The sequence below is a fragment of the Sparus aurata genome, chromosome 21, assembly GCF_900880675.1.
Source record: "Sparus aurata chromosome 21, fSpaAur1.1, whole genome shotgun sequence".
NCBI classification, from domain to species: domain Eukaryota; kingdom Metazoa; phylum Chordata; class Actinopteri; order Spariformes; family Sparidae; genus Sparus; species Sparus aurata.
The window spans coordinates 7,212,686-7,237,693 of NC_044207.1; the positions used below are offsets into that span (position 1 = coordinate 7,212,686).

At 40.6% G+C, this 25,008-nt stretch overlaps 1 protein-coding gene across 5 annotated transcripts in view; it reads right to left on the reverse strand.

The window, feature by feature from the left end:
- The window catches only part of col15a1b (collagen, type XV, alpha 1b), a 62,401-nt gene that overhangs the window by 16,328 nt on the left and 21,065 nt on the right, over positions 1-25,008 (reverse strand). For 3 of the 5 annotated variants that reach the window (XM_030403990.1, XM_030403991.1, XM_030403988.1), the window contains exons 1-17: positions 17,891-18,558; positions 13,329-13,516; positions 12,736-12,945; positions 11,358-11,510; positions 8,255-8,329; positions 7,309-7,398; positions 6,491-6,608; positions 5,193-5,233; positions 4,865-5,047; positions 4,756-4,782; positions 4,581-4,643; positions 4,359-4,436; positions 4,097-4,159; positions 3,859-4,011; positions 814-867; positions 602-637; positions 283-420 (exon numbers count right to left, since the gene is read on the reverse strand). In XM_030403990.1, coding sequence (XP_030259850.1) covers positions 283-420; positions 602-637; positions 814-867; positions 3,859-4,011; positions 4,097-4,159; positions 4,359-4,436; positions 4,581-4,643; positions 4,756-4,782; positions 4,865-5,047; positions 5,193-5,233; positions 6,491-6,608; positions 7,309-7,398; positions 8,255-8,329; positions 11,358-11,510; positions 12,736-12,945; positions 13,329-13,516; positions 17,891-18,281 — 2,061 coding nt within the window. In that variant the 5' untranslated portion in view covers positions 18,282-18,558. Of the gene's footprint in view, positions 1-282; positions 421-601; positions 638-813; positions 868-3,858; positions 4,012-4,096; positions 4,160-4,358; positions 4,437-4,580; positions 4,644-4,755; positions 4,783-4,864; positions 5,048-5,192; positions 5,234-6,490; positions 6,609-7,308; positions 7,399-8,254; positions 8,330-11,357; positions 11,511-12,735; positions 12,946-13,328; positions 13,517-17,890; positions 18,559-25,008 lie in introns of those variants that run through there. The other 2 variants (XM_030403989.1, XM_030403993.1) reach the window with 2 other exon arrangements.

Genomic DNA, 25,008 nt, shown 5'->3' on the forward strand with positions numbered 1-25,008 from the left:
TGCTCTAGCTCTCCTTCTCACCTTTTTATTATATTGTTTATTTTTCACTATTATTATTGTTTATTGGTATACTGAACTGTCCTTTGGCTGCTGTGATGCACACATTTCCCCGTTTGAGGGATTAATAAAGGAATTTTTGATTCTGCTTCTGATTAATTTTACAGAATGAGCTGAAATCTTGGAGACATACGTGGTGAGGAAGAGTACCATTTTGGTAGTTAAAGTATGTTGGTCAACAGCAGTGTTATGTGTGTGTAGATCTTTGGTATGAAATGGAGTCACCTCTACAAAGAATTTGGTTCCTGGAGGTCCAGGAGGTCCAGGGGGTCCTGGGGGCCCTGATGGGCCTCTCTTCCCTGGTGGACCAGAAGGCCCTGGTTGCCCTGATGACCCTGCTGTACCCACAGACCCACATTCACCCTGCAGAGACAAAGAGAAACGGGAAACTCCTTTTTAGCAAAAGTTGCCTCTCTAACATGGATTTGTTCTTCTTAGCAAACAGAAATGTGTTTAATTTTGTGATAAAACAGAGATAAATGCTACAAGCACATGGTGCGCGGTACATTTTTTTGGCCTTACTCTATGTTTAGTAGTGTATTACCTTTGGTCCAGATGGCCCAGGTAACCCTTGGTCACCCTAAGGATGTAAATAAGGAAGAAAGAAAAAAAAGTATGTGGTAATCCAAAGACTGTGTGGCATAAAGTTTCACTATCTTTCCTGCTGATATCAGGCTCCGACTCTCTGTCAAACCACAACAAGCAAAAAAGAGATGGTCTACATGCCCAAGGCACAATCCACATTGATGATCATACCTTCACTCCCACAGTTCCTGGTACACCTGGAACCCCATCTTTTCCTGCTGGACCCTGGACAGAGACGAGAGGTAGAGAGATTAAACAGTGACAAGTCACAGAGAGAATGTGCCAGTATAGAAAAACAGAGAGATATGATGCCAAGCTGGTGGTTGACCCTTTTGCCATTCCATCAGGGACACACAGGTGACGGTCAGTCACTTTAAAGGAATACTACATTTTTTTGGGGGGGGTAAACTGGGCATTAAGTCAGTCTTGTCAAGTGATAAGATCATCCTTTTTAGTTTTCTGCTTTACCACAATGTTGTTAACCTCAATGCATCATGCTCACACTTGCTTGCTTGTTGACTGGCGTAACAGTAAAGTAAGACCAATTTTGTTATTGCGTCATACGCATATTAGAATAACTTAAGATAAAATCAAATTGAAATGTACGTCCTGGAGATCATTCTGATTGCGTACTGTAATTCAGCTGAAATGTTGCATGACGCCGTGGAGTCAGCAACCTCAGAGGTGAGGATGACTTGTAGTCTTTCTCATCACTTAACAGGAAAGTTGAAGTAAAAAATCAGCATATTCCTTGTGTAAGTAAGCAGCATCAGACCAAAGTACAGCCATGTTTCTGAACATGTTTTTTGGACTGACCAGAGGCCTCAGACCTTTTCAGTAAAAAAGTAAATTCCAAGGCAAACTGAATTATTGACTGCTGGCTTATTAGATTACTGGCTACTTAAAGTCTATACGTATAAACAGCTACTGATGGGACCTAAGGATGGAATATCTAATCAGTTTACTGAGTGGATATTTGTCCAAATTTCAAGACATTTCCTCCATGTGTTCTTGAGATATTGCATTCTCAAGTGTGGGACGGACAACCCGAAAACATAATTGTCAAATAAATTGTCAAAAAACATTCTTTGTTTAACTACTGGTTACAAACTTGTTCTCTGACTATTTTGTGAAATAAAGCTAGGTGTGAGTTATAAATAATGTCTGTGTGATAAATATACCAACTCAGCGTGCTGTAAAATCAGAGTACCTGATCAGTATGCCTTGGTACTTTACATTAGCTGAGAGCAGAACAAAATACAAGAATGTACAACAAAAGAGAAAATGAAACAGATCAGTAAAAAGGCAGATTATTTTCCTTTACCATGTTGTTTTAGGGAAAGCAAATTGGCAGCTTAAACGGAGGTTATACAGCAAGTTTGAGGCCAGTTCATTCACTTCACCATGACAAGTGAAAGTTCATGCTTCAATGTTTCATTTGGTATTGAAACCATTTGAACACAACGTAAATGAACCTGAAGTGATTGACCAAAGTTCAAGCATATCATGATGGTTTGTAAGCGGTAACATCGGCTGTCAGATGGATTACCAAAGGAAAGCATGGAAAGCAGAGACACCAGCCACACACACAGATTCACATTCACATCACAATCACATACACAAGCAGCACTTCACCCAGCTCAGCAAAAACAGCTGCAGTTTAGCTTGCTGTCAGCCAACAATTAAGACAACATGGTTGGAGATAATGTACAGTCATGAGCCTGACCATTGGGCCAGTGAGCTTAACCTGGTCTATATCACGAGTGTCACCGTTCTAATGAAATAAAAGCACCATTGATAAAAAATGATGCTCTGTTGTTGTCGCAGGTTAACATTTAATGTTGTCCAATGCTCAGGCTTTTGACTGTACTTCTGCCTTTTATTGTTTGCTGGTTTTACCAGCAAACAAGGACAATATACCTCGCCTGAACCCCAGGCAGACCCAAAGTCAAGCCCAGAACCAGAGGCAAAACTGGCTTCAGAAGTGAACCCAGTACTGAAACCAGAGCCAAGGTCAGAGAACGACTCTGAGCTCAGACCTGAAGCATCAGACCCAGAACCACTAAACCAATCTTCAAACATCTGGAACAGAGTGGAGAGGAGGAAGAGATGGAGGGTGTGGAGCAGGAGGTGAAAAGGAAGAATGAGGAGGGTGGGCAAGTTAAGACGGGTGTGGGGTTGATGAGAACAGAGGATAAAAGACAGACCGGTCATTGGCCATTACACATAGATATTGATCACTACAATATGATTGAAGAAAGATTTAAGAAAAACAAACATTTAAAAAAAGATGTGAATACAAGCATTATTATCTAATACAGAGACTAAAAAGTAGAGAAGAAGAAAGACAGAAACTACACATTGATAAAAAAGACAAAACAACACCTTAAATAAAACATAAAGTCAAAGGCAGAATATTCCCACATAAATAATGTAATGGGGAACATGCTACAACATTCAGCATTGAAACTTTTTAATGCAAAATGAAACTGGCACAGCTTTTATCTGGGCTTCAGTGGCATGTCCATGTCTTCAGTCTGTATTGTACTTATTAACGCCACTCAGAAGTCTTACATTCCTCTGGAGTCCATTCTGCTCAGTAAGACATGAATGATTTGGTGCTATCACATCTGGGAAAATGTGAAACGCGTGCGTATTTGTGGCTGGTATTTCAAAGCGAACACAAACTTGACAGCTGACAGATGCTTAGACACTTTAACCTTTGGCCTCAAAATGTTTTCTTGCAGTATCTAACAGTTTATTGCACTTTTGACAGCATATACAGATCTGCAGACTGAAGACATGTTTAGCCAATGCTGTGCTAACGTTATATCGATATATTTGAATTTGACCATTGAGCCTTGCAATTCTTACTTTTATATTCCCTCTATAACCAATTCTGTTCACATATCACACCAACCCATTTTTGATGGGTTCGTTTCCATATTTTTTTTTTATATTTGTTCTGTATTTGTATGTTTTACAAACAAATTAAGTAAAAAAAAAAGAAGTTGACAATTTTATTTTTTTTCAGGCTGGATCATTTTATGAAACCTGAATAAGATAACTCTGACTAATACAATTAAGATGTGTGTCTGCATGTCCTGTGCAGCCTCTGCATGCCTCCATATGAAGAATTAAATCATAAAACAATACTGAGTGACTGGTATAGATTTGAACTTGCATTGAAATGGATATGTCTTTCATGTATCTTACTGGTATTCCAGGTTTGCCTGGCAGCCCGTCTCTGCCAGGGACACCGGGTGGTCCAGCATGCCCTGGAGAGAGGCCTGAAGCTGTGTCAGATGATGACAGGTTGGGTCCTGCTGGACCAGGAGGTCCTGGAGGCCCTGGTGGACCGGGAGGACCCTGGTGGACAGATAACTTTTAATATTTGCTCTGTGTAAATTGAATAATCAGGCTATTCCATCTCTCTCTGTGGCTTTTCTCTTACCCTGATGAGTTCAGTGTCGCTGTCCAGGTCTTCAAACCCAGAACCCAGGGCATCTGCTCCATACTGTTACACAGATGAACACACATACACACACATTTGTGATGCTTCAAAGTTCAGCTCTTAGGTTGCCAACTAGGCTCAACCCTCATCTACATTTAATACAAGTTGATTTCATTACTAAAATATGCAAGATATACCACAAGTACATGCTGTGTGTACAAACGAAAATACATAACATAAAACCATAAACTGAGATACTCACTGGTACACTGCGTGATCTCGGGGGTCCAGGAGGCCCAGGGAGGCCAGGAGGGCCTGGGAAACCAACTCCTCGGTCCCCCTGTGGAGAGGGGAAGACCGGAGGAAGAGGACACAATGAAAAGATCTGCCTTTGCTGTACATTGTTGACACAAAATTGAACTGCACTGTATTTTGAATGAAGAGCTCACCACTTATAGTTCAACCATATGGGTTTTAGCTGTACCTTCTCTCCTTTTGCTCCGGCTTCTCCAGCCAAACCTGGAAATCCCTGAGTTCCTCTCTGGCCCTGGACATAAACACGGAGTTTAGTATTTTCATAAATTAATACTAAATGTAGTTCATACATAAAAGGAGCAAAAGAGACAGATGAAGAACTGAGGAGAAAAAAAAAACCTTACTGGATCTCCTTTATCACCCTTGCTTCCCTGCGAGGAGAGAGAAGGATTTAGGATTAGTTAACTCAGAGGTTTTATAAACACATTCCCTCTATTTCTTTGGCACAGACACCTTTTGTCCATCTCTCCCTGGCAGTCCTGTTGATCCAGGGAGACCTGGTGGTCCTTGAGTCCCTCTTGGTCCAGGCAGAGAGTGCCCAGGTAGAGGGGTGGGACCTGGGGGACCAGGCGGGCCTCTGGGTCCAGGATCTCCACGCTCTCCGGGCTCTCCTTTGATGCGATGCCTGACATGCCCCTTAGAATATACATAAAACTCTTACATCATTTGTGTTTGTATAGAGGAAACAGACTGTAACGAAATCATATTGTGCAGAATATTTCAAAGATGTCATCATGTCTGAAACAACACTGACAGCAAAATACATCTGGACTGAACTTACCTCTCCTGGTCTCTCCCCTGGCTCCTCTGTCTGGTGGGGCCCTGAACACAGCATGTAATATCATCAATAGGTTTCACCAATCAGATTATTCTGAGGTTTAACCAGTTAAGCATCAAACAGACAAATGTACCGTAATATAGGTTTTTTTTTAAACAAACAACAATTTAATAGAGTGCTTTAAAAAACTACAGATGAATACCATACCAGAACAAAGAAAACGGATCAGTGTCACGTTATAACTGGAACATTTCGATGTCATGACCAGCTGTCTTCATGTTATAACAAAATATAACAAAAAATAAAAACCAAAAACAAAATAGTTTTTCATATTATGAAATAAATAAACACGACAATATATTTTAACGTTCCAGCTTTCACTAATGTCCATGTGATATGTGTCATGGTCATGTTAAAGCAATGTTAGTGAACATTTTACAAAATGAAATATTACATCATGCTGTCACTTGATTGATAGTATATTGCAATGACAATAACAAACAAAAAGTTTCTTCCGATAATGTGATGAAGTCTGCATGATGTAATAATGTGGAAACATCTTGTTATAACATCAGACAGATTTTTGTTTTTTTCTGTCTCTTCTGTGGCAGCACATCTTTTTTGCTGCATATTATTATATATTGCTACCAATCATTCCATCATCTGTTCCAATGAGGATGAACTAAGTGTATTATTACAGCTGCAGGAACCTGCTTATTAACAATTTGTTATTCAAAGGTCACATTGACTGCGGACAAATATTAAAAAAAATATATAAATGCATCTACAGAGCTTGTAAAAACTTGCAAATTTTGGGTTGTCGGGTCAAAAATGATTGTTTTGTTAATCCTGAATTCTGATGTTCTATGAAGTTTTATGAGCCAATCATATAACTCAATCTTCAGAAGAACTTCTTTGCACTGATGTTGATCATGAAATTTTCCCGAAAATATCAAACATTCCAGAAATGGACTAAGCCAAGAAACTGTGTGCAGTACAGCATGTTTTCTATACCTATGTCACCATAAAAGTATACCAGACGGATAAAATCACGGAGGCTCAAGACAGACACAGAATATGAATACGTGGGGCGCCGTTTAGCTCAGTTGGTAGAGCGCCTCCCATGTGCCGAGGCTCTGCAGCGGGCCTGGGTCCCTTTGCTGCGTGTCACTCCCTCTCTCTCTCTCCCTTGTTTCCTGTCACCCTTTTCAGCTGTACTATCAATAAAGCCATAAAAGGCCCCAAAAAAATACTTAAAAAAAAAGAAAAAAAGAATATGAATATGTACTGTATGTCCTGACCTCTTATCAGCATTTCTCCACCAGAAACTGTTGGGGTCTGATGACCAGAGTACTCATCGGGGTCCACCTCCGGAGCCTCAGTGGGTGGAGCTCTGACCGGAACACTGTCTTCCTCCTCCTCAAATAAATCAACAAGATGAGTAGGACAATGGGTCAGCCAAATTAAATCAATTAATCCTGTGAAAAGGATTTTGCTAATCAAATATTGTATTATTCCTCATAAAACAACCCTAAATTTGAGCCTAACCTGGACAGACGTCATCAAATCCATAGCAAGGTTATAGAAACTTTCTAATGATTAGTCTTGTAATGTGTCTTGTCATGACTTGCTGGTGTATCTTGATAAAGGATATCTTATCAAACCATGAGGTTTCATATTGTACACGTAAAATTGAAAAAGCTGAAGGAGTTTCAACACAAGAAAGAAATAATCTTCTTCAATATCTGGTCACAGTTAATCTTCAGTTTACTAGCTTCTGAAGGACAGTTTCCTCTGACCCTTTTAAAGTAAATGTTGTTCATGGGATGTTTGGGGTCAGACTGACTTCCTGCTTGTGGGGGAGCCAAACATGGCACTGGAACAGAGAAGCAACACGCTCACACATGTGCACAAGCACTGCTGTTTTAGGGTCCTCATGATAAGAATGGAGCAGCAGACACATGAAGCTGACATGTTCTAAAACTTATGAATATCTTTAGACTGAATATCACAGAAATGGGTTATGTTTCCATTTGGTATAATAAAGCAAATAAAACCTGATGCCAACTGGGAGCACCTTTGATAGATTTTCCTCAAGAACTTCCTTCAGCCAACCTACCTGTGCTGTGTCATGTTTTCTTTCCTTCATCATTTCCTCCTCCGATTCTCTGTCATCCAGAGCGTCATCTCCACTGGTGTAACCCGAGGCCTTTATCAAACATCACATAATATGTTAGTTTGAGAAAGCTTACAGCAAAACGTGATATCAACCAATGATGAAGAAGTGTCCCACATTTTTACCATATATTTTGTTGCAAATGAAAGAACAAGACAAAGGAAATAATAGAGAAGGAAAGAATGAGAAGGAAAGGAAATTCAACTGCAAACATTCAACGTTAGATTAAAATCCTACCAGAATTATTGATATAATATATGAACAGGGTTCGTACACATTTTTCAAGGTCAAATTCAAGTACTTTTCAAGCACTTTTAAGGGTCATTTTTAAGATTTTCCAGCACCTTATTGCTGTAAATTGCGGTAAAATACGTACCTAAAGGAATATATATACTTATGATTTTTTTCTTCACTTTTTATCACAATTATGTACATTGTATTATGCTGTAAACATCCAAAATTATATTCTATAATAGCAAAAACTTCAGAAATTAATTATCCAGTCTGATCCCAATTTTGTGGAAGACACAGGGTTATAGTGTCAAGCACTTTCAAGCACTTAAATCAAAATCCAAGCACTTTTCAGACCTTGAAAACACAACATTGAAATTCAAGCACTTTCAAGGATTTCAAGCATCCGTACGAACCCTGTATGAAGTACTTCCTATGACACTTTCTGAGGGCAGTCAGGATTGCTCCTCAATTGACCAGTCAAGTGTGTAAGACCAGTTATGTTCAGTGAAGTCCTTTGACCACTAGGTGGTAGTGTAGATTCACGTGTATGACTTTTGTATAGAATTGTTATCCACGACTTGCAGAAACTCCAGTTTCGCGGGTAGATTCTGGGTGTCAACCACCTCTACTTAGTGCATGTGTGTGCGCTTCTCACATAAGGGTCGTCGTCTTCACACTGCTCCTCGGCTGCTCTGGGATCATCTTTTATCACAAGCTGCTGGATGGATCCCTGCAGAGAGAGAGAGAGAGATGTAAAGCATTTACTCATCTATCATCTTCTCTGTGGTATTCACAGTAATCACATTATGTGCAATGAAATGGAAAGTGGCTTAGAACATACTGCATTGTTTAGGGCTGTACCTAAATGTGCAGAACTTTTGTCATATTTGACCACATGAGAATGAGACTCAATCATGCACTAACACAAAGCATCAGTATTCGACCACCTGCGAATGACACACAATCAAGTTCTTACTCCAGTTAACACCTACTGCACCTTGGAGTAAAAATTCCCATTCATGCCACTTTCTACTTCTACTCCACTACATTTAGAGTGAAGTTTATTCATTTTTACTTCATTACATTTACAGCTTTAGTTACTAGCTACTTTTCTAAATTACTATTTTGGCACATAAAATATGATGTGTTTCTATAATTCCCACTGCTTAACAGTTTATACAATTCAGCTGAAATCATTTGTCAGCAAATCCATTTGTCAGTTGACAAAAAAAGGAATTGTTGTGATAATGAAAACCTTTCATGGTTCCAATTGAATAAATATGGGCATTTGCTGCTTTTCCCTTTGCTAATTTGAATAGTAAAGGGAATCATTTGAGTTCTGGATTGTTGGTTGGACAAAACAAACATTGTGAAGGTAATTGTGATAGTATTTGTCACTATTTCAATATATTCTTTTTTTTTTTATTAACAAGCAATCAATCAATTAATGGAGAAATTAACAAGTAGTTCCAAAATGAAAATAATCATTAGATGTATATAAAATATATATCCCCACATCAGTCTCTTATAACAGTAAACTCTTTGCTTTTAGGTCAACATACGAGTTTCTTTTGAGACTTTTTCCAATCAAAACGATGCCTCTTCTACGTTCACTTAAGTAGTCATTTTCCCCACGTTCTCTAGAATGTTGACAAAAAGGTTTCTCAGTCACAAGATACATGTATCTAAATGTCAGCTGCCAGTGGACAGACAATTCTTTATTGTATTACAAAACAGTTTCAACAACGCCACGTCTTTCGAAACTTCTAAGGTTCTCTGTAAATACGTTTGCATTTTGTCTTAATTGCATTGTCTATCATCGTCATCAAGAAGCAGTGGTTCTAAAACTGGAGGACAAAGAAAGTACAACCATGCCATTTCCTATGAAAACTGCAAAACATGTCAGCTACAGCACAGGAAAATAGCAACATGGGTACTGAATTTGACGAATAAAATATTTGGCAGACCGCAAATGAGACAAGAATTGGCTAGCTGGCATTACAGCAACTGAAATGGACGTGATTGGACTGCAGTCGAGGCTTGTGTCATAGGAAAGTGTGCATGGTTTCATCTTGAGTGGGTTGGAAAAACAATCCACTGACAAGAATGTTGAGCTGAAGCTGATTTTTCATGAAAGTCATTTATGCGGTGACATAAATGAATGAACCCGCTGTAATGCAAGCGAGGCTGTCTTGCCAGTGCAAATCGTGTGCTTATTTCATTAGCAATTTCCCCGCCGATTGTGAGTGACTGACCAAATGAAATCACTTTTCGCTGGGAATCACCGCTCTGAAGTGTGACTGACTGTGTTATGGCTTCTTTCGCTGTCCAAACAGAGGAGCATACACAATGAGGAGGTCACGGTAGAGGCCGCATTTACAAAGACGCCCGTGCACAACACTCTAACTCACTGCGCGGTAGAAACAGAGCTGATTTATATAGCACTATGGAAACATGGAGCGAAATGTCAATACTTTTGGCCAACATTCAAAATCTTTACAGCACTGACACACAAAGACATGCTAAAAAGGGCCCCAATGTCATTACTGCTCTCCTTTGAAGCCCAGGACAACAAACCAAGGACAAACACACACACACACACACAAACACAAACAACACACAAACACAGAGTGCCCCAGATATTTCAGACTGGACATGACGGATGCTGAGTGTGCTCATATCCAGTCGTCATGCTTCAGATAACCCGTTCAGAAAGTCAGGCTACACTGAACACTCACCATGGCAACAACAAGTGACGAGCAGCTTGTTTTATTGACCATTGTCGAGCTGTAAATGGACAGATGGAGATTCAAATAATAATCAGAGTCACAGTGTCAGTAGCTGAGTCTTTCCTCCAGACCAACACAACACGCACTCAGAGATTTCACACGTTGATCATTGCTTAACCTCACTGCATGATCACAGCTGACACAGCAGCGCACTCAAAGGCCTGAGTGGATCCCTTGATCCGACCGCATTTAAGCCTTGTTGATATCTCGGACTTCCTCATCTGCCATCGCCTCACTCCTCCATCCTCTCCTCCCCTTTACATCTCACCCCTCTCCCTACCCCTTCATCGTCTCTGTTCTTCCCTCCCTTCTTACTTCCTCTGTGTATCGGATCTGCATAGTCTTTACCCGGCTCGGAAAAGCAGTGCTACAGGTGGTCAGGGCATTTTGACCCTGTTTAGACGGCTGTATCCTGATCCGTGTCAGATAGATTAGCCTTTGAAAGCCACGCATCAAATGTCGGTTTGGTCTGGCAATGTTTAGTAAGCGTGGGTTGCCTGGGTTAGAAGCATCTGCAGTGGTAAAGAAAACAGCTGATGAAAACATCCTTTACTGGTGGTTTTTCATTTGCAGTTTGTCTTGTTGAAAGGCCTGAATGACATCGTCTTGGAAAACGGGAACAACAATATTTTTTTTAGATACTCTGCTTGTTGTAGTTGTAGTTCAGTGGCAGTTTTTTGTGCAAGAATTTGGTCAAAGCGTTAATTGTTTTCGTCGACTGCATGCAGACGACAAGGGCAGACGACGTGTCAGCCCTTTTTTTTTGGTAATGAGAGGCCAGAACACACAAGCACACACCTACACACACACACCGCACACAAATGTCATACTGGGACCAACTACACAGCCAAATATTCACACTGATATTGACACAGGCAGCCAGTTTCATTCTTTCTCCTTCTCCTCGTCCTCCAAAACATACAGAGACACCCACAGACACACCTTCGTTCAGAGGACTTCTTTACTTACCACAAAGTTGTCGAGCCCCGTGTTTCCTGCATTGGATACGAAAATGCCTGAATTGTGCGAGAAGGCGAGTCTGTCTGGTCTCCGATGGAAAGTAGCCCTCTCGGCCTCTCCGCAGTCCATGTAGAGACGCACCTCCTCGTGCTCCACGACCAACTGAAAGACACATCGAATACACACAATGAATGTAGCTTTTAATCAGTGAATTTCTCATTGTTGTTGAAAGTTTACATTTTTCCCTTGCATTATTGAAAAACTGTAGTAAAAATGAAGTCATGCTCCATCCTGGAAAACAAAAAGTCTTTTTAATTCTCTTTTCTAACGTTTCAGAGGTCAGGATTAGCTGATCGAAGCACATCTGCAATCAAAATGATCCAGCTGTTGCTTTCGTGCCTGTCGCTAATAAGTACATAAACGCTGACATGATGCCACGTTTTTGCGTTGTGATGAGTGCAAAAATACAACAAATTATTAAAACACGTGGACTTGATGCACACTTTATAGATACAGTGACCAACATTTTTGCATGTCGATAAGTGTGGCGGTACGTCTACTGTTTCGGGGAAAGCAAAGAGCTAACAAGCTAACAAGATTAACAAGTCGGGAAGCTGCTTGTTACAATAGCTGAGTCCTGGTTAAAAAAAAATATTGATCGACACCATAGGTTAACATGTTTTAAACCTTTTCCCATAAAGAAAAATATGTCAAGATATAAAAGCTGACAATGGCTGTGCTTGCGATTCTTTTTTCTAATGCTGTTATCTTGAGTTAATTATTTAGTTAATTTCAGACAGCTGGCTCATAAAAAGTTTATATGTTTTATATGTTTTACTGTGAAACACCCCAAAACCCACCCCACAGAGCTGTGTGTATATGTCATTGTCCAACCTCATCAATCTCATGAAACTGTTTTATTATAAAGTATCTTGAGAAAGCCGCTTTTTGTTTTCTCAAGATAACAAGATAAATTAAATCATTATCGTGAGAAAATGAGATGTGTTGTCTTGAAATAACGAGATGTTCAACTTGTGATCTCAAGATAACGCTACGAAAAAATGGAAACGCGGGTTCCGTACAAAACTGCTCAAGTATTCATTCAAAATAAACAGCTTAAATTATATCTAAAGAAAACGGGGGGAAAAATTACCTGATTTATTATGAATTTGCTATATGAAATGTGAGCCGAGATGTGACAAAGCATTCCATGTCAACTTCTTAAAACTCCAATATTTCAACAAATGTATTTCAGTATGCACTAAAAGGTTTAATTCTAGTCCCTTTTTCAACTGTAAATAATAACTGGAAAGAATAGAGCCAAATTAATCTAGACCTTCAATACATGAATTTGTCATATACATGCACAGTATGTAGTAACGCTCACCGTGAATCGTGTCCACTGGTCTGTCATGTCTGGGACACTGAATGCAGCAGCTTTGTGGCTGTGAGAAGCTTGCTCTCTGTCAGTGTAGTACAGTAAGATGCTCTGGAGGCCGTCACGCACCGGAGTGAGGGCCAAACCCAGCTCCACCACCTTCTGACGGGCATCTGTGATGGCGAAGAGCACGCCTCCTCTCTGAGTGGCTGGACGCACCTGGAATTGGGAACATGGCAGACGGTCACTGAAGGTTATTGCCTTGGCATCTTGCTTCCATTCTTTAAAAACTAAAGTCATATCAAAAGACAAAAACACAGTAATATGTGCCACAGAGGGTCCAGAACAAATGAAACTATCATGTGAAAACAAGAGAAAAAAATGAATACAAAAGAGGAGATGAAAGAGGAAATCTGAGAATAAAGAAAATGTAGGAGCTGAACATAAAATCATGCTTTAAAATTAAAATTCCACAAGGTGGCGGTCTAATGTGACTTTACTATCTTGAATTTTCATGTCTTATCCACTGCAATGAAAGACATTTAAAGAAAAAAAAAAGACATTATAGAGTGGGGCGGAAGGGTTCATTTCTCTAACATTACCGTGACGATGATGGCAAAGTCCCTGTAGAATGACCCTGGCACGAAGGTCTTGGTGAGGCGGCCAATATTGGCTTCGGGGCCAAAGTTGTAGGCAGGAAAACCCTCATAGCCAGGAGTGAAGGAGACGGAGGGAGGGAGAGGGACGCCGATTAACTCCATAAGGTCCAGGTGACCTCCTGAGCCTCGCTCTGATGGAGACAGAGACAACGTTAAAATGTGTGAATGGAAAGAAAGGAGCAGGAAGGAGTAGCAGTTCGGTGTTTTTGATGTTTATTGTACTCATTTGACTTTTCAGTTTGATCCACAAATTTCAGATTATAATCATCAAAATCACCCACAAAACTGGTCAGAGAAACACTCAGTGATCAGAAGATGACAAATGACAAACTTGGGGTGATATCTATTATCATGTATTTTATTATCATTATCAATGTTTTTTTTTTTTATACTTTTTATAAGCAAATTCTTCCAATTTTCCATTGCTAGCTCTCCAAACTGCACACTTGTTTTTCTTGCCAGTGACAGTACTTGACCGAGCCATCCGCTTGTACAGTATATGAACCTTACGTCTGAGGTGCACAGAAGCTGTTCTGGCAGCTTCCTTGGTTTGCTACCTGTGTGTTGCTGGTTCATACCACTTATTAGCGTAAGGGAGAGAGAATCAGAATCATCTTGACGTGTCTTTAATTTGACTTGATCTGATCCAGACTCTGCCCACGCCTCGCTGCTCTCTCTGCCTTGCATCGACATAATCCTCCGAAACAGAAAAGCGCACACAATGGCTGGTAATTAGAGTATTTGGTGTGTATCTGAAGAGATGGCTTCACATTCCCCTGATCCCCCCCACTATGGAGCCTGTCTCCCGTAGAGACAAACTCTCACCTCAGCATTCCAGCCAGACTCACCCCTGCTACCTATATCTCTGTAACACACACACACACACCCACACACACACACACATAGAAATGCATATGGATACACTATACACACATCAAACACAAGTCTCACCCACTTGAAAACACATAAACCCCAGACCAGACAGGCCAACATTTGGGGGTCTCTAATTCATCAACTTGACCAACTGGAAACACACCTGATTAGAGGGTTTAAAGAGTGTGTGTGCATGTGTGTGTGTGTTTGTGTGTGTGTGTGTGTGTGTGTGTGTGAGGGCGTGCTTCTGTGCACCACTGACAACACGACAAATGGAGCTCCGCACTTTTACAACATTAATTGTAGCAAACACAGGTGGGCGTTCAACAGAATACACCCACACCCACACACACCGCGCGTGCACACACATGCACACCAAAGCTTTCACACCTCCAGTCCAGATGTGAAGTCATCAGTGCTCTGTAATGACTGACAGACACACACTGCTCTGGGTGATCTACAACCAGCGTGCTGTCCCGTGCATGGCCACAGACTACAGAGGTTTGACTTTTTATTCCTGCATTGTGGGGCACACATTAAGTAAGATGTAACAAAAAGTTCATTGAAATAATAAATAAATAATGACCAATGTTACGGTGGTCAGGGGCAGACTTGGCAGCAGCGGCTTGGTGCTGATTATTAGTCATACATTGGACAGCAGCCACTTCAAGATACAGAAGGAGCACGTTCACACTGTTGCTGCTGCGAAGAGCTCTTAAGATCCATGTTGGCCAAAAAAGAAGGGGAAAAAGGGAAATGTATGGGTTTGTGAGAAAGGGCAACGAGCTAGAAATATCCGAGCACAGTTCGGTGTAGACAGTCCACTGTTGAAATTAGACTGACAATAGGCCAGTCTCATACTCATCATCACACTTAATTTTAACATCCCGTCAAAAATTAGAAAAATGAATAAAGAATGAGATCTACAAAGCGTTTTAAAGCACGCTAACACTTTAAGCCTCTTTTAGTTCAATGCTTTGACTTTCTGGCCCACAAAAGCTCCACTCTAATCGATGTGCAACAAGGCAGAAAGCAGTAGGCAAGCTCAAGAGACGCTGAAGTTGAGGAAAAAAGTGCTTAAAGTTTAATGAGTAAACTGGGTGAGGGATGCATTACTATTTCTGTACATTATTGTGTTGTAGAATGATGAATAAATGATTTTACAGAAAAGATTTAATTGAATTTAACTAACGATAAAGCCATAAGATATATATTTTTTCAGCTTCCAATCTACCATTTGTTCATATTTACCATAGAACTCAAAAAAAGAAATTAATGTGCAATGTAATACTCTTACATGTGTGATGTGACTTGAAAAAAAGGAAGAAAAGTCACCCAAGGTTAGCTGTGGCTAACATTATCCCGCACAGCTTCACTAGCAAGTGCTGGCTGGATTTAGCTACCTTAGCCATGTATTGCTTACTTTGGTTTTAAACTGTGTTTTGAAGAATACAAGTTCAAGATACTGTTTTATCTCTTTCTGTGTCATAAACAGTATTATGTCATGAAACAAATTTTAATCAGCATAAGACTTTGCCAATGCGGATAAACCCGGTGTACACCACTCAGCACCAAACAGGAGTTTGCAACTAGCGGTTACCGTTAGCTGTTGAAGCTAGCAGATAAATGCAGAACTCCGTAGCCACATATTTTTCAGTGGACTCACTTGAGAACAGACCAGAGCTGAGATGACAGTCAATGTTAGACTTACATTTATCAGGTGTCCAGAAATACAACTCCCAGTGAATGCTAACGTAGCTCCTTGTCTAATGGATGTGTAAACAGGAAGCAGTTTGCTAGCATATAAACTTTAAGGTCCGTCACTAATATCAGTGTTGCATTTTCAGTTCGTTCCACTGTTCACAAGTTGTTCTTCTAAAAATTCATCAAAAGCCGTCCAACACATTAAAGTACTCTCTTCTAAGTGAAAGTGAATACAATAGTATTTCTAGTAAGTGTTAAAAGTAAAAGTATAAAGGTCTTTTTGAGGTCTAAAAGTCCTACCTCAAAACTGTCTAATTTTCTTTTCACCACTAACACTCACTCACCACACACACACACACACACACACACACAGAAGGTCTGTGGTAAAATCCCATTCTGTCGACATCATATGATATGGATTTAGCACACTTCAACATCAATTAACATTGTTACATATTTTACACAGATTTCTGCCACGGACGTGTATTTCTGAGCATATACTTGCATGACTTATAAATCACTTGATTGATTCAACAATCATGTGAACAGGTGCAAACAGACAACCTATAAACTCTTATTTACTGACTTCTATAAGCAGACTACAAACTGACTTTGAATCAGAGGGAACACCAGTTATAAGAATATCATTGTCAGTCTTCAGTCAATTGCCAAATTGAGCAGTCTGCAAGTCATCTAATCGCTCACTCACTCCACAACACATTTTTCCCAACTCCCTCCTCCTGAACCTAATCCTCGTCATGTTGGCCACATGGATTCTTGATCAGCTTGTGGAGACTTATGAAACCAATATTAACAACCCCCCCAAGCATTGCCACGCATAACCTTTTAAACCTACCTTGACCCTGCTGTGCCACACAAAAGCTCCCCGCTGCTTGGCGCGCTCTCTCTAGATTTTTCAGACTCCAAATGATTTAAGGCAGAGCACATCAGGGTACGACTGTGTCACATACCAGTCCAGCACACTGCATAACCAGGGCTACTATTCTGAGTCGTTAGATGCATTGGAATATGATTATGTGTTTGGGAAGATGAGCGTGATTTGGGAAGTCTTTTGGCGCAGTTTCCCTTAAATCACACATCAATATTGGTGTTATCCATTCACATTACTGCAGAATTGCGTCCTTAACATTTTTTTAATACATATATTCAACAGTGACAGTTGCTATGAGCATTTTTGGCCTTTAAAATAGCGTGTTGCTTCCATTTAGGGACACTTAAAGTTTGTGAGGACACAACCTTGAGTGTCGTGTTTAAAGGCACGCTAATCAGTACATCACAACTCAGACTCAATGGTAATGTCTCTTTTGCATGCATAAATAGGCAACTGGATGCCAACAAGTTTTCTATATCAACCTCACAAGCTGTTAATTGTCAAGTTTGCAAACATAAAACTGCCGGCTTCTAGCACAATATGGCAATTTAGCCCCTTTAATGGACATAACATATTCGATTTACGTCATATATATAACGCCATCACTAACTTATATCTTACTTACATACGTACATAACATATTTGACTTATGCCATGTACATATGCCTAACCAGGAAGTCATTGTTGTCTAAACCTGAACAAACTGTGACTGTTATGTGTTTGATTTTAATACCATGACGACCAAAGTCACCGGACAACGGATCTGATCTCCACAGAAGCTAAAGAAAAAGATTTGTGTGCTACCTACTACATGCATAATTGGACTTTGGTGTATGCACTGCACACAATTAAGTTGTTGATATTTGCACAACTTTGCAAATTGGTGAGACCTAGACATTTCTTTCTATAGGGTCACAAGCCAAAACGGTTTGGAACTACTGGTCTAACTTTCTCCTGCTCTAAGAGAGCTGGGAACGCAGCACAAAGTGCAACTATTATGGAACCCTCTTCTCTTCAACAATCCTGAAAAACTCACCACCCTTCCAGTGTTTCAGTGGTTTGTATTGGGCCCTGGCTTTGCTGCGTCCACCTGTGTTCGCCTCTGGAGGTAACGTCCCAGGTTCTGCAGGGCTGTGCCTAAAGCCTGATACTCCTGGGCTGGGTGTAGGGGTCAGCACAGACCCCTCTGTCTGAGTGTTAGCCTGCAGAGCTTTCTCTGCCACTCCGTTCTCCGTTGCCAGCCACTCTGTTGTCCCTGGGGTGTCACTGATGGAGGTGATAGATGGAGATGTGACGGCGGGAGGGATGGAGGAAGGAGAGGAGCTGGTGCTGGCTTTAGGGTTTGCCCAGATGAAAGTCCACCACTGGGCTCGTGCAGGAGAGGAGAGGAGGAAGAAGACAGCAAGAGCGAGGTGAAAGGCTCCCATCCTCTTACTATGTCGTGCATGAACTGTGCAAATGATCTTGTTAACTGTGGCAATGAAGCACTAAACATGTGCAAACAGGCAAGACACGGTGCTCCAGCTTTGACAGGATGCACATGGAAAGTCCTGCAAAGTGTGTAAAACTAAATCCAGGAGATCCAGGGAAATAAAGATATTCAAGGAACAACCGTCAGCTTGTCCCTGTCCTCCTGTCCGTTGTTCCTTCTTCCTTTCTCCTCTTTTCTCTTCTCTTCCTCTCTCGTTACGTCCTCCCTCTCTCTGTCCGTTCTCTGTTTGTAACTCCCTGACATCTCTCTCTTTTTCTCCCTCTCCCTCCCCTCCTCTCTCCCTGTGTAATTACAGACTCCCCCTCCTCTGGCACTCTACAGCAAAGCACACTTGATTTTCTCTCAGACGTGCAGATTAGAGAGTTAGTTAGTCCGCTACAACGTCCTTCTCCCCCCCCCTCCTCCTCCTTTTTCCTCCTCCACCTCCTCCTTTCCTCTCTATCCTCTCCTCCCATCTGTGTTGCGTGTGTTCTCTGGGTCATACTTGTGATCTGTCGGTCTGTCCCTCATGCCACATGTTCAGCACGTCGGCCTTTACACAGAATGAGGATAAGGTGCGTTATTGATAATAACTGATAATGCTGCAGGTGCAAAAATGTCAACAATAAAGCACCTTAAGGGGCATGCATGACTCATTTCAAAAAGAGCCATCGTCTTCTCATCTAATACTTGAGTCATGAGACATAACGAACCTGAAGACCTGACAATTCAAACGATTTACTGCTCTGATATTTTACTATTAATGACAATTTTACTGATTATGGATTCAATCATGTCAAAGGGAGAAAATATACTGCTGTTTCATCCAACTCCATCCATCTTTAACACGGTTATCCCTGTTTTACAAGTAAATAACAAGATAAAAGAAGAAGGGTTCCGTTTTCAGACTTTTGTTCTCAGGTATGTACTACCCTTGATACATATCATGATGCTTTCAATCAGTATCACTATTATTTCTCCTCTTTCGCCTGATACTCTCACTAAGCCTCGATCCATTCTTTCATTAGATTGGAAACGGCCGCTGCTGTCACAAAGAACAACTGGATCTTTCCTGTTTCTACTCAGAATACAAACTTCCAACAACGCTGGAACTGAACGCGATTTTGCGACCGGTGACAGACGAAATAGCAAAGTGAAAACAAGGTTTATCGGGAACCTCTCGGAAAACATTTACTTACTCGAAGTCACTCATCACTGCGGTTTTAAAGAACGGCGATGCCAACCGCTCTGACTGCTTCTTAAATCAGTGTGATTATGGCTAAACTGGGGTTAATGACCATGACTTGATCAAGAATTTATCAACAAAGCTTGATATACCATAAGTAGACTGAAAATTAAGATGAAAAAACAAAAGATAGAAAAATACAAAAGGTTGAATGGAAGCATTTTCAAAGTGTGGACTTCTCTCTGCTGCAGCTCACTGATCATGGAGAGAGGGAGAGAGGCCCCATGTTGCTGATGACAAAGGGATGCCTGTTCTGTCGCATTGTGCTTCTCTAAATGTTTGCGGAGGTCCAGGATGACGGTTGGACTGCTGCTGAGGATCATTGAGTGGAGGTGTTTGTTCAGGATCATGCTTTAATTCAGTATAATACTACACTTCTCGGGGGAAAAAACTCTGGTGGCAAGACGCCTGAAACCACGAGTCTCCATCCTTTCTCACTACAAGTTAAGTTTGTTTTGGGTTCAGATAGAGCCTAACCCAATTACAGGAAACAGTCCCAAACCGCAAGGCTTTATGGGTGTATGGAGCGATAGTGGTGAAATCAGCACTATCTGCTCAGGTGATGTGTAATATAAACATATCATGTAAAAGAGGAATCGCTTTCCTTCATGTTTTCTGTCATTCACACTTGGTCCACCTGCTTTTATGCATGTTTCAAGATGTGCCGTACATTCAGAAAGAATTACAACTCAGCATTCCACAAAAAACTGATTGAAACACTTGATTAAATCATGAGGCATGTGGCTACAAGTTCCACTGAAGCCTCCGCTTTAACTGGAGCGCTTGGAGACGGAAACATCAGATCCATGTGAAAGAAACTGTTATAACCCTGAAATTAATACATGAAACAAAACAATTTACATCTTCATTTTTACATTAGTACCAACAACAGTTTGTCTAGATGAAGCGACTGCTAATTCACATTACGGTAATAGATGAAAACCTGCATTCATTCTGTGCCCATTTTCTGAACATTTGGCAACATTTTAGTGGAAATCTGGCAATTGTTGTTGAAATTCAGAGTTTTAGTTACGCCTTTTATGGAGCTGCTCACGAGAAGTATGTGAATTAAATGTGTAGATGGGGCATGATTTCTAGAAAGAGACATTGCTGTGGAAATTTAAAATGAACTTCTTTAGCGCAGGGGTCTCAAACCAGCCTATTTTTAACATTAACCCCCCTGACCCTCATCCGGCCTGTGACCTAATGTCAAATATAATATAATTTGACCGGCAGAATTATTATTTTAATGTGTTCACACTAATTGAAACTACAACTTCATATGCAATCGAAATATAAACCGAATTCTATTTACAAACAAGCAAGTTGACTTTTATTAGTAGACCAGTCCAAGGAAATGCAGTGTGTTTAGTTAGAACCTCTGTCATTCTTCAAAAATGTGTCCACAGGAAGGACTGCAGAGCAAAACGGTGGTCATTTTGAAGCATTTGATGAAAGTGGATCCATTTTAAATATGTTTGGGGGAAGTGTTTTTATAGTTTGTGGGAGTTTGTAATAATAGCTTTTCAGACTGTTGGTTTTTTAAAAAGGAAAATGACGGTGGAGATGGTGGGCAAGTAGTGTAATCAGTGTAAGCCCGACCACCTGAAAACACCTACTACTGGAAGAAAGAAGAAAGGAATGAGAAAGTAATTTATAAGGAAAAAAGATTTGCGCTTTTAAAAACAAATGTGCATAGAGATGTGTACTTTAGCATTTTTGTTAACTATAAAGGAGAAATGAGTATAAGTGTTGCCACGTCTGGCAAGAAATAGAGAACAAATGTATTTGTTAGTTCAGTGCAAGGTTTCAATAAATTGTTTATGAGTAATGAAAAAGATTTGTATTAACTTTTACAAACTAATCATATAAACATATATACAAACCGTTGTTTGCATCGCAGGCAGACATCTCTATTGCTGATACCTCCAAAACTCTGCAACTAACACCAAAGCAATCTAGATGGATGAACAGCGCTACAGGTAAGAGGAAAAATATGTGTTTTTTGTCTTTTGGGGTGAACTGTCCTCTTTAAACAAGTTCACCCCACACAATCATTCTTAGCTGGGGACATTGGCACTGGGGGAAAAGCATATTTCCTGTGATTTACCATGGCATTTTTGAAAATGTGATTTCATTGCATAGTTTCAGTTATTGTTAAAAACTTGCGTCACTCATTAAAACGGCATACGACAGCCAATCCCTGAATCCCTTGCAGCAAAACAAAACAGCCACAGAGATGCAATCAGAGCATCCCACACAGTGTAACACGCTATTCATGCTGCTACTGACTCGGACATTGTGGCTGTTGCGCGAGGAAATCTGATTGGCTGTTGACAGCAACAAGATCAGCCGTGGCCCACTTCTCTCAGCTGAAAGCTTGTTGACAGCGCACACATTGTTATTTTTTACTGGTTGCTCAACTTGGAGATTAATCAGGACTTGTTGATTGTTGTTTTTAATCTGAATACAAGACTACTGTTGGTTAAGCTGAAAGATAAACTCTGCATTCAAGGATATCAGTGACCCCTATAACCCTATAATGTATACGGCATATTTAGGCCATTCAGGGGAAAGAAAACAATGACTGATATAGTTTTGTACTGTTACACAAACACTGCTGTAGGTGCAGGCTTTCAGTTTGATCAGAACCTGGGAGCCATGCTGGTCAGAACGCACTACATAAACAGTTGGAGGGGAGGAAAAAGGGTGGGGTGGTCTCTAATGGAGCAGATGATAGGTTTAAGATTTAAAGAGAGGGTGAGGGAGGAAACCCCCCAGAGGGAGAAGCTTGATTAGTCATGGATTAGCCACAGAAAGGGGGTGTGGAATGGGATGGGGTGAAGATGGGTTCGAGGGGGTCAGGAAGAGAAACATGGATGGGAGGGGACAGATTGTGGGGGAAGCTGACAATCCTTCACGGCATCCCACATATATATATATATACACCGTATAATCATAGCCTCTCAACTTCCTACCAACCACTGAGCCTTCTCAGGGCCTAATTAACCTGAGGTGATCTGAGGGCATCTTTTCTGAATATAATGCCTTGCAATTATCCTTTTTTTTTTATATACATGGACAAAAAATTGCAGAAAAAGTTGTAAACATGACAATTCCATATTACCACCTTACAAAGAAACAAACGTGGAGTCTAATATTCACCCTCCTTTTATGTCTCTGACAACCTCTGAGAAGAATATGTGGTGCTGTAACAGTTCAGTGCTCCACTTGGTTTACCAGCTAGGTGGTAATTTTGTATGTCTGCTGGATAGGTATCATTCAGATGCTAAAAACAGTTTCTGCTACAGCTGGGGTTTGTGAGAGAAGTGAGAGTGAGCCAAAAAGACTCTAGAAAGACTCTAAAAAGCACTATATAGTTGAGGGGAACTACAGAGTTAGGTGATAAATATATGCAGACTTGTCACTACAAGCAACCCTGCAAAAATAATGGTCGCAAAATACCAATAACAATCTTAAGAAAAAGTAAATCATGTAATGATTTATTTGACCAACAATCCTAAATGAGTACTTTTCTAAATCAATACCACTCAATAGTTTTGGATTAGAACTGAAGGAGTCTCTTGGATGAGAGGTGAAACATCTTTCAGACACTAAAAGTCCTGTTGCCTAGGATACAGCACTTAGAATTACCATGACCTGGATGACTCAGAACCTTCATCCACATAGCTTTTGATTATGTCTACTTCTTCTTGTACAGTTGTGTTTTCAATGTGTAAAACTTGTAACAAATGTAATGTATTTTTCTTAAACTACACACCACTATTATGCAGACGACACATAACTGTTCCTCTCTTTTCCCCCATTCCTGGTCCAAGCGCTGGTCATCTCCCACCTGGACTACTGCAACTCGCTCTTGGCTGGACTCCCAGCCTCTGCCACTAAACAGTTGCAGTGTATCCAGCGGCTTGTTTTCAATCTACTCAAATTCTCCCAGGTCACACCCCTCCTCTGTGACCTCCACCGGCTTCCTGTTGTGGTCCGATTCAAGATGATGTTACTGGCCTTCAAGTCAACGGAACTGCACCCAGCTATGTCCAAACACTGGTCAGACCATGTATATGTAAGCTACAGGAAGGTTTGAAGGTTTAATCTGGCAGCCCCTTTGGACAACAAAGTAAACGTTTTAGTGCCGTACCACCAGACTACAGAGCAGCTTCTTTCCTCTGGCTATCTGACCCGCATCAGCCAGAATCTGAAATGGGGACAGGCTGTAAAGGCACAATATGTAGGAATTTTTGTTTGAAAATGAACAACAGAATGTGAAAGAAATAACGTTTTAACAACAGCAAGACTAGCTCCCAGTATGGACTGCTAGCTACACCACCTAGTAAGCTAACTAGCTAACGGTAGCTACAGTTAGCAGTTCTTCGTGGTTACTCTGTTGATATGCCTCCCCCTATTCATTTGGAGTATAAATTCAACGAGTGGCCAATTCTACCATATTGCTCCTTTAAGAATTATAGATAAATAGCCAGTCTGCTCGCTGGTGTTTTTGTTTGCTCATGTATGTCATACAGAGACATCAAATTTAAATTTAAATTGTTTTTACAACTAGTTCAAAGTTCAAAGTTCCTTGAATTACTTGCAAAAACAGTACTTATTTGGCTCCACAAGCTACAGTTGTTGTTTAGGAGTTACTAAGCCATCACCTGCTAAACTGGTACAAGTGGCCTTATTCAAGGATATGAATAAACCAAAAGGATGTAAGGGAGTGTTAACATAGCCTCTATCAGGCATTATGGTGTCTACAAATAGCAAAGCGGACGCTTTTTTGTGCAGTATCTGGTGAAAAGCTGCCACATTCTCATGAGTATTTCTAGACCCTTTTTTTTCTTTACGTTGTGACCCCATTTAGGGGCCTCTGGATTCCAGGACGAGTAACCCCTTCACCCTTCACCTCTGTCTCACTTCCCGCTCTACCTAGCAACCATCCCCACAATAAAGTCTAATTGGTTTACTGTCACAGCCTATCGCACGGTGATCCTATGAATTTATTCACAGAAATAATGATTTAAGTGGCCTCAGAACACAGATGGGAAATCACATGATCCCCATGTGACATTAGGACTCAGTGTATATGAAATTCTTAAATCAGTTAACTGCTTTGGATGATATCATAAATCACATTATTATTTAAAATATGTCCTGTAGACAGGAAGCTTCAAGAGTGATTTTAGCCCTAAACAGGAACATCGTGCATCTGTGTCCCATGCACCTTTACCAAAAATATATTTGCACATCAGCTTATTACTTATTGTAACTTCTGAGCAGGGCATTAACACAAGACACTTGAAAAAGAACCTGTGGCACAGCCTTGCTCACATATACAAGCACTCTGCCACCACCTAGTGATCATAAACAGGAATGCAGGCAGATCACAGGGAAGAATAGATCGAACCACATATCTCCCGTG